This window comes from Orcinus orca, chromosome 15 (genome assembly GCF_937001465.1).
Source record: "Orcinus orca chromosome 15, mOrcOrc1.1, whole genome shotgun sequence".
In the NCBI taxonomy this organism is placed as follows: Eukaryota; Metazoa; Chordata; class Mammalia; order Artiodactyla; family Delphinidae; genus Orcinus; species Orcinus orca.
In genome coordinates, this window is record NC_064573.1 from 2871334 (window position 1) to 2881569 (window position 10236).

The 10236-nt window shown below is 46.5% G+C and overlaps 1 protein-coding gene across 1 annotated transcript in view; it reads left to right on the top strand.

The window, feature by feature from the left end:
* Positions 1 to 9347, top strand: part of ZNF516 (zinc finger protein 516) — a 164791-nt gene extending 155444 nt beyond the window's left edge. The window contains exon 6 of the mRNA XM_049697661.1: positions 9148 to 9347. Coding sequence (XP_049553618.1) covers positions 9148 to 9165 — 18 coding nt within the window. The 3' untranslated portion in view covers positions 9166 to 9347. The remainder of the gene's footprint in view (positions 1 to 9147) is intronic.
* Positions 9348 to 10236: the final 889 nt, after the last annotated feature.

The window sequence follows — 10236 nt, forward strand, 5'->3', positions numbered from 1 at the left end:
ACACACACGCACACGCACACACACACACACAGAGCCAGGCCTGATCAAAGACTTCCATTTGGTTGGACTTGGCAATGATTTTGAAATGTTGACAACTGTCAAATTAAGATCACCCAAGCCATTTCACAGGCTCAAATCTGGATGCGGATCTCAGAACAGAAGGAGAGAGCTACTGGCTCCTGCCCAAGTGACTTTACCATTTATCATTGGGTTAGCGATGCTTTATGAAATGGAGCCAGAGCAAACTCTAGAAATCCTTTCTTTTCACAATTACCTTGATCTGAAGGAAGAAAATAGATTTGTCTTTTATCTAAAATGTGCAGATAAGGAGCTTGGTTAGCTTCCTTTAATTTATGTTTTTCATGCTCCCCTTTCTTTCCCCACCAGCCTGGGGGAAGCATCATGTCTTTCAGTGGGCAGGGCAGGGTGGGGAGATGGGGCGAGGCGGGATTAGTTCTCCAGGTCTCTGAACGGCTGCATTTCCGTATTCGGTCATGGTGATGTATCCTGTTGCTACACATCCGGTGATGCCCACTTTTCACTGTCCGTCCTAGGTGAAATCTTCATGTGTCTCTTGTCTTCCTCTTGATTTTAAGCCTGTTAAGAGCGATGACTGTGTCCTCTCTATCTTGGTCAGTATTTTTGCACCCAGCGCAGCATCTGCCCAGAGTAGGGACTGAATAAGTGATACCAACACACGGAGAAGAACAGATGATTTGGGTGCGTGAGAATGAAACGTGGTTTTTCTTGAGTGGCCATCTTGATTGGAACTGTAGCAGAACAGAGACATTCAAATTATTTACTGAAAAGGGTTTCTTTGTAATGTTAGATTAGTTATCTATCAGCAGATGACTCAGCTGACATTTGAACGGAATCCTTTTAGTTAGAAAAAATGAATATTCTGTTTCCAGGAGTGACTCTGGTCAGCACAGTTATCCCAGACTTCAAGTTGAAGGTCTGGGAATCTCTCTGCACACACAGTAGATGCCGGGAGAGTGCTGTCTGGGAAGAAGCCAGGCCACGTGCTGCTCAAAGCCCTTCATCCCAGCAAGAAGTTCCAGGTTATCAGTAAATTCATATCCAGGGAGTCGTAGAAATTAAACCCCCAACTAACTTCAGGATCTGTTGTTAGGTATGAAAGCCACTCAGGTCAAAACTGTAAAGCTCGTCCGACAATACTCCTAATACGCTCCTGCAAACCTCCCAGGCCTCTGAGTTTCTGGAAAAAAAAGCAGCAATACCATTTTGGACTGCTTGTGTGTCAAGACCGCAGGATGTCAGCTGTGCAAATCGAATGGTAAATTAAACAATAGTTATGAAAACGCCTGGAATGGTAATACTGGTACAGTCAAGATGAAGTGCTGAAATCATCATCTTTGGAAATAATGAACTCCAATGCGGTGTGTTGGGTAGATCGGATGTAAAAGAGAGTATGTACTCGAAGTGAAGCGGATTCATTTGTATTCAGTATCTTAGTGGGCTTGGAAGTGAGATGTGGTTTCTTTTTTCTTTTTTTTTTTTTTTGCTGTACGCGGGCCTCTCACTATTGTGGCCTCTCCCGTTGCGGAGAACAGGCTCCGGACGCGCAGGCTCAGCGGCCATGGCTCACAGGCCCAGCCGCTCCGCGGCATGTGGGATCCTCCCAAACCGGGGCAAGAACCTGTGTCCCCTGCATCGGCAGGCGGACTCCCAACCACTGCGCCACCAGGGAAGCCCGAGATGTGGTTTCTTTAAAAGAAACACATTATTATACCATTTGCTTTAATTAAATAATTCTTTGTTTTTCTGAGTGCCAGTAACTCAAAAATTATCCAGAACCAGAACTCACTCCTTAAAAAAAAAAAAAAAAATCTCAAAATCATTTTAATAAAATGTGAGTAATGAGTGTACAACTATGATTGAACAGCAAACAAATCGTCCCCCCAGTTCTAGGGCTTTTGGTGGGAGAGGGTCTTGCAGACCCGGGGATGGAGGCTCGGCCACTGGGAAAGCGGGAAAGTTCCAGTGGGTGCAGTAGGGGGTCCTGGCGGCTGCTCTCCAAGCCCAGCTGACCCCTCGCTCCTGAGTAATGACACGGAGAAGGCGTGAGGAGCGCTGTAGCCGGCTCCGACCACAAGGTGTCGCTACACTGCTCGGTGTCTACCGGCGTCACCGCGTGTCCTGCTCCCGGGATCAGCAGTGCCTTTAATTTCTGGGTACACGGCTCGGCTCTCCGGCATCTTTATTGGAGGTGAGGCACAGGGTGCAGGCGGAGGGCGGGGGAACTCTTCCTGTCTACATCCATGTAAATCGCAACATCTTTTAGGAGTTCCGCGGTATGGTGCCCTGGAAACGCAGCAGGGGCTGCAAAGACGGGAAGTATGAATAGGTGTCAGCAAAGAGTCAGTGACCTGCACCAAAACGGAGCAAATCCACACACTGATCCTGAGCCACACGCGTTTGAACATCACCAGCCCCTTTACAGGAGGATTTGTGGTCAATAAATACAGCACCTGTCTGTCTTTTCATTTTACAGATCTTTCCATTAAGTACGTGTGGGGAGAAATCGTGTTCGATTAGAGATCACGGTATGTTGGGATCAAAAGAACTGGGGTTTGAGTCCTGGTTCTGTCCAGTCTGTTTTGGCTTCCTGTCCTCGGGTGAGTCATTTATCATCAATTCCTTTGTTTCAGAGGCAGAGCTGGCAGGACCGGGCAGGGAAGGGAGGGGGTCTGCATCCCCACTGTTATTCAAGGGTCAACTGCACACGTGTGTGGAGAGCCTTTTGGTCCCAAGAGTAGGATTTGACAACTTCTATTACATTTTGGTGAATAAGGTCTAATACCAGTGTGTCTTCCCTGGTGACCTTCAAACGTTAGGGGTATTTAGGTGGTCAGAGGGTTAACAAGGGCTGGACGCTTTGTCCCATCAGAGGGTGGCAAATTAAATGTCAGCAGTGCACGTGGACTGGATCTCAATGCAAACACAACAAACACAACGGGACTCTGAGTCATGCTTCAAAGTGCCAGAACCTTCCCTCCTTTAGAGATGCCACCCAGGCCGGGGCCCCAGTGTCTTTGCCCTTCTTCCTGGGGCCTCTCTTCCTGCTTCCCCTCCCCACCCAGCAGGGGAGTCTGGCTCCGGGAATAACAGACATTTTATTCGTCTCACCCGAGGAGGACACTTGTTCAAGCCCAGTTTTCCTAGGAAGTGCAGAAGGGCGATTTTGCGGCCCCAGAACTGTGCAGTTCATGGGGACTTGAGGGTGAGGCTTGTGGTCCCGGCAGACGGCCGCCTGGTCTCAGCACAGGGGCGCCCACCCTCGTGATGGAGGCCTTGGCCGCCAGAGATCCGTCTCCTGGTTATTTCCTCCTCTCCGCTGTAAATCACGCTCCCCAAAGCGGCAGGATCTTCTTTCACACTTAGAACCAAGCCCGTCTTTTAAACCGGTCACCTTGACAGGATAGATAAACTTTTGAAAAAAATGGCTGCAGGCTTATCTGTCTCTCTCCCCAGGAAAGGGGCCGTAGGGGCTCACACAGTTATATGGCAGGAGGATAGGACACCAGACAGAGTGTCAGGGTGCAGAATGGTGTCCTTCCAAACGGGGAGCGGTGAGGAAGGTGCTATTAAAATTGTGTACATCGAAAATAATATAATAAAATTACAAAACAACATATATTTTGTGGGTTAAATCTTTAAGCAGTGTATTCTTACTCTGACCCAACTATCAGGGGTTGAAAATCAGTTTCTGCGTAGTTACGTTTTTTCTTTTCTGAACGTTCGAATGCCTCCCGAAGAGTCAGTGGTTCAGTGGCGCACCTGGAGCCGCATTGCCTCTTATGAGTGGTTCAGCCCTGATTAGAAGTGGATTGGGGTTCGTTCTGCATGACAGTTATCCAATTTTTTAAAACCCTATTGGATATTCTTAGGCCTAATGTACATGTACTTTGATGGAGGAACTGTGACTAGTGAGTATCCAGTAAGAGCACAATAAAATACTGAACATACAGTCCAGGCAGACCTCGTTTTCTTGTGCTCTGCTGTATTGCATTTCACAGGTATTGTGATTTTTTTTCCAAATTGAAGGTTTGTGGCCACCCCGCGCTGAGCATTTCTATCAGCACCATTTTTTTTCAGCAGCATTTGCTCATTTGTGCCTCTGTGTCGCATTTTAGTAATTCTCGTGATATTTTAAACTTTTTCATTATTATTATACTTGTCACGGTGATCTCTGATCAGTGATCTTTGCTGTTACTACTATGACTCACTGAAGGCTCAGATGATGGTTAGCATTTTTTAGCAATAAAGTATTTTTAAATGAAAGTATGCCCTTTTCCTTAGACATAATGCTATTTCACATTTTAATAGACATTATGAAAGTAACTTTTATTCACACTAGGAACCCCCAAAACTTGTGCGACTGGCTTTATTGTGATATCTGCTTTATTGCGTGGTCTGGAACTGTGCCCACGACATCTCTGAGGTCTGCCTTTAATAGCACACGGGATTTTTCTTGGCCTCTATGGATCTGGGTGATCAAATACCCCGCGAGTATCTGTCAAGGTCATGGTGGGCCTTGTCTTGTCAGGACGGCCATCCTCACCACGGGCAGCAAGACCCCAGGGCCACTGCTGAGTCGTTCTGTGATTCATTGCTTCACAGAGCTACAGAGTACAGCTGTGGCCTGGAGGTTTCCCCAAGGTATGTACAGTACAACCAGAGGTGTCAGTGTCCCAGAAGAAGGTGATGCGTTGCCACATGGGCCCCTCTTCAGGGCCACCCTTTTCCCAAGGGCAGCGTGATAAAGCCCGAAAGGACTCTAGGTTCTCACGATGGACGGGGACCTCAGTCTTGTATGTTATGTAAACAGTGATGTCCCTCCAAGTCATTCACAACCTGGCACAGCAGGGCCCCAACTTCCTTTCTATCCCTGTTTCCTGATGGTCCTTACTGTGGGTTGAACTGTACCCGCCAAAAAGATTTGTTGAAGTTCTGGTTCCCTGTGAATGTGACCTTGTTTGGAAATAGGGTCTTTGCAGACGTAATCAGGTTAAGAAGAGGCCATAACTGAGTAGGGTGGTCCCTAACGCTTCTAAGAAAAAGACAGTTTGGACACAGACACGCAGAGGGAGGGTGGCCATGGAAGACGGAGGCAGAGACTGGAGTTATACTGACACCTCGGAGTGGTACTCTGACGGTGGCCTCAAAGCACTAGATGCTGAAGAAGGAAGGAAGGACCTTCCACCCGGGCCTTTGGAGGGAGCAGGCCCATGCCTTGAGTTTGGACTTCTGGTCTCCAGAAGGATGAGACAGTAAGTTTCTGCTGTTTTAAGTCACCTGGCTTTTGGTAGTTTGTTCCAGCAGCTCCAGCGAAGGAATACCCCCCGTTATACATACATTACGCTCTCATGAAACCCAGGTCCATCAGGTTCCCTGGCCGGGCTCCACACTGCCCCCCAAGGCAACCTTCCTCTGCCTCTTCTTTCTTCCCCATCACCTCTCCTCCTGCCAAAATCCCATTCATCATTCGAGCTCCATCTCAAAAGCCTCCTCTGTGAAGACTTCTCTGATCTTACATATGCTGAAGAATTCCTCCTCTCTAAATTCCCACAGGACACTGAACTTTCCTCATAGCGTTTGTAGTCTGCATTCGATGATATTTATCTCTTCCCTGTATCTTATCTCTGTGAGATTAAAAGGTCTTTGAGGGCAGAATATGTACATTTTGTATTTTGCGTTCCCTAAAGCATGTCACACGCACGCAGGAGGGCATCAAAATATTGATAAATTGAAATAGTTTAATTCTAGATCGACACGCTATTTGGAAATGACCAATGCCTGAGATTTTTCCAATACTCATTCAGTTTGATCTGTCTGGTTAGTTCTCCCTTCTACGTGGCTAGTTCCATGCAGCCTTAGGAATGGACCATCTGTCATAGCGCTGGGATACGGCAGATGTCCAATGAATATTTGTTGAGTGTTTGGATGCATTTATGCTACTATGACTAAGAGATAATGCTCACCCTGGAAAAGCTTCTAGTCTAGCGGGGAACAAGTATTTCAACCGAGTGTGGAACACATGGTGATAGACTTGCACGGTTTCTCCATAGCAGAGAAGCTCCTAGCTCAGCCCCGCAGAAAGTTAGAAAATCCCTGAGGGGCTGGTGCATGAGCTGAACCGTGAGTGACAGGAAAGACCTGGGTGGGTGAAGAAATGAGGGGGATCAGGGAGGTGTGGAAGGAAGGGACGTGCCCTGGATACGTGCTCGGCATTTTCCACTTTATCTCCTAACACAAAGCAACCTTTTCTAGTGCCTTGTGTATTTATTCACATTGATGAATCCATTGATCAGGCCCTGGACATGGTCAGATTTTAAAAGAAGGGGTGCTCAGGGCAAAAGCCACAGGTGAGTGTGCAAACAGGACATGACGACCTTGGAAATGGGTTGAGGTGACGGATTTGGAACACTATGAGCGGTCCTGAGGGCAGAGGATAAACTTTGATCGTTTTGCTAAATACTCACACGTAGAAAATGTACGTCAAATTCTCAGGACGTTGAAAGAAATGATTTCAAACTCCTGTCTGTGTTGACCTCTGTACACAAGTGACACAGAATATTCTTCAGACCAGAAGTGTGAACCTGAGTGAACTCTCCTGGCCACAAGCAAAATTATGATGAAAACGATGATGGCGATGATGGTGGTAACGCCACCATTGGTACCTACAAGCATCATGGATGACGTGAACGGGCCTTGAACTGCTTAAACTGTTCTAAGACCTGTACATATATTATTTCATTTAATTCACATATAGCTTAGGTGAGCTGTATTTTCATATCAGCTTAATTTGATTTTAATGTAATCTAATAATCTAAATGAATTTAATTAACTAAATTAAGCTTTAATTAATTTAATTTTTGTTAAAAAGTTAAATTTCAATTTTTTTTTTTTTTTGCCGTACGCGGGCCTCTCACTGCTGTGGCCTCTCCCGTTGTGGAGCACAGGCTCCGGACGCGCAGGCCCAGCGGCCATGGCTCACGGGCCTAGCCGCTCTGCAGCATGTGGGATCCTCCCGGACCGGGGCACGAACCCGTGTCTCCTGAATCGGCAGGCAGACTTCCAACCACTGCGCCACCAGGGAAGCCCCTAAATTTCAATATTTTAATTTAATTGACACGCAGCTTTAGGTAGGTAGTATTCGTGTCCCCATTTCATAGATGAGGAATCAGGGATTCCGAACATCTTGCCCACGACCACAACGCAGCTCGTGCCGGCGCAGCTGCGGTTTCCGGCTCCCTACGGGCAAAGCTCCGCGTCCGCAGGGTCGTGACAGCAGCATGAGTGTTGGGCTCTGGGGGCTGATAGACCTGGCTTTGAACTCTGGCTCTTTTCTGGATGTGCAGTTTTGGGTGATTTGCTGAAGATTCTGCACCTTAATTTCATCCTTTGTGAGAGCAGCAAGCACTGCCCCCTTGTCCACTTGCCACCAGGATGAAATGGGGTGAAATCTATTAGATGCTCTGTTTTTCAAAAGTAACATCTTAGGACGTTCGTTGTTTGAACTCTTGTTCAAGTCTAAGAATCGTTGATACAAATGAACCTATCTACAAAACAGACTCACAGACATAGAGAACAGACTTCCTTGCCGAGGGGGGATAGTGGGGGAGGGATAGGTTGGGAGTTTGGGATTAGCAGATATAAGCTTTCATGTATAGAATGGATAAACAACAAGGTCCTACTGTACAACACAGGGAACTATATTCAATATCCTGTGAGAAACCAGAATGGAAAAGAATATGAAAAAGAATATATATATGGTATAACTGAATCACTTTGCTATACAGCAGAAATTAACACAACATAGTAAATCAACTCTACTTAAATAAAATTTAGAAAAAGATATAAAAAGACATAAGAATCACTGATGGAAGAATGTAGTAAAAGGAACGTAGAATTTGGACACAACACATTCAAGTCCCTGGTTCGCCGTAGCTGCTGGACCTCGGGCAACGTAGTTAGCGCTCTGTGACTTGTGCTGAAAACATTGACCACGCTGGGCTGTTTGGAGTTGCTCAGGAAGGTGGCGGCCTGCCTTCCAGCAGAGCTCAAAGAGGCGCTAACAAGAATAGCCACCGTTTGTCACTTTGTGTTTACACCACACCTTTGAGGTAAGTGGGGAAGATGCTAGAATTCCCATCATGGTCGACAACAGAAGCTCAGAGGAACACACCCATTTTCCCCAATCTCCTACCAGGTCAGGGTGTGTACCCTTCAGCTGTGCCAGGTGGCTTTCTGAGTTTATTTCCTCAGTGGGCCCTTATTTCCCTCCGTTTGTGTACCCCAGGTCTTAGATGTGTGTGTGGCCAGAGGTCCACAGAGAGCCCAGGGCAGGGCTGCACACTGGATCTGGACTTTCTCATCATCCAAGGCACCCCTTCATGATTCTTTTATTTCGCTTCCAACTGGCACCATCGGCTCCCAGTTTTAATTCTATGGGCCACATTGTTTGCAGTTTGTTGTACGGGCTTATTTCTTCCTGGTTCGTGAGGGTTGTTTGGACCTCTCTCTAGAATGTTCTTTGCTTTGTTTTGAGGGTAGGGATTATGCCCTATATTTCCATGGGTCTCCGTGGTTAACGCCCTTTGACCCATAGTTGTAGGTGCTTAGTAAACCCTTTTCCGTCAGGGAGCTCATACTGAACCTCTGATCTCACCCAGTGTGCTGGGCCTTCTCGAGGCGGGTGGAGGTTTCATGAGGAACTGGGATGCCCCCTGATGCAGGTTGACGGGCAAGGACCTGATGGAAGATGGGTCATGACGGAACCACTTTCCCAAAGGTCATAATCAAGATTGTCTTACTGGGCGACATAATCAGTAACCTTTGAAGAACTCAGATCCCAGGGTGTCCTGATTCTCCATGTCACTTTTAGGAGTGATACTAGCCACGCAAATGAGTGTCACTTGCATCATTTTATGAAGAAGAAACTCACTGGGAAACTCCGAAGTTCTCTGTGAGCTGCGAGGCCATCTGAACTGGCCCAAACCCTTCTCATGAATTATTCTCTCTGGCCGAGGAATTACTCTTACTTGAATTTTTCCAGCTGGAACATTCATAGTACAAACTAAAATTTCCTTTCTGGGTTCACTTTTGTTTGTCTCTTTACAGGTAAAAAATAAAGAATAAAAGTGTTGCACCAACATGGATGGATCTAGAGATGATCATACCAAGTGAAGTAAGTCAGACAGAGAAAGACAAATACCATATGATATCACTTACGTGTGGAATCTAAAAAATGACACAAATGAACTTATTTGAAAGACAGAAACAAACTCACAGACATAGAAAACAAACTTACCATTACCAAAGGGGAAAGGGGGGTGGGGAGGGATAAATTGGGAATATGGGATTAGCAGACACAAACTACTATATATAAACTAGATAAACAAGGTCCTACTGTATAACACAGGGAACTATAATATCTTATTAAAAATGTAATGGAAAATAATCTGAAAAAGGATATATGTATGTATATATATATATATTTATGTGTATATATCAATATCTATCTATCCATCTATCCCCAAATCACTTTGCTGTATACCTAAAACTAACATAACACTGTAAATCAACTATACTCCAATAAAAAGATCAAGAATAAAAGTGGGTATGGAGGGCTTCCCTGGTGGCGCAGTGGTTAAGAATCCACCTGCCAATGCAGGGGACACGGGTTCGTGCTCTGGTCCGGGAAGATCCCACATGCCGCGGAGCAACTAAGCCCACGTGCATAACTACAGAGCCTGCGCTCTAGAGCCCGTGAGCCACAACTACTGAAGCCCGTGCGCGCCTAGAGCCCATGCTCCGCAGCAAGAGAAGCCACCGCAGTGAGAAGCCCGCGCACCGCAACGAAGAGTAGCCCCCGCTCGCTGCAACTAGAGAAAGCCGGCGCGCAGCAACGAAGACTCAACGCAGCCAAAACAAAACAAAACAAAGTGTGTATGGAAATCCTAATCATGAGAGTGTTTCCTCCCTCCGACCTCCCCTCTTCCCCCTACTCCTTGGCCCCCCTCCCCACTCCCTTCCTCCCTTTTTTTTCTTTCTTTTTGTGCCTTTTTTATCAGATGGAGATGAAATAGACAAGCCCTGGAAATTCACAAGGCTCTAATTTCCGGACCCCCTTGTGAGGAGCAAAGTGGGTGGTGTCCTCACAGCTGGGGTGGAGGGCTGGAGTACCCTCTGGCTCTAACTCTTCTGCAC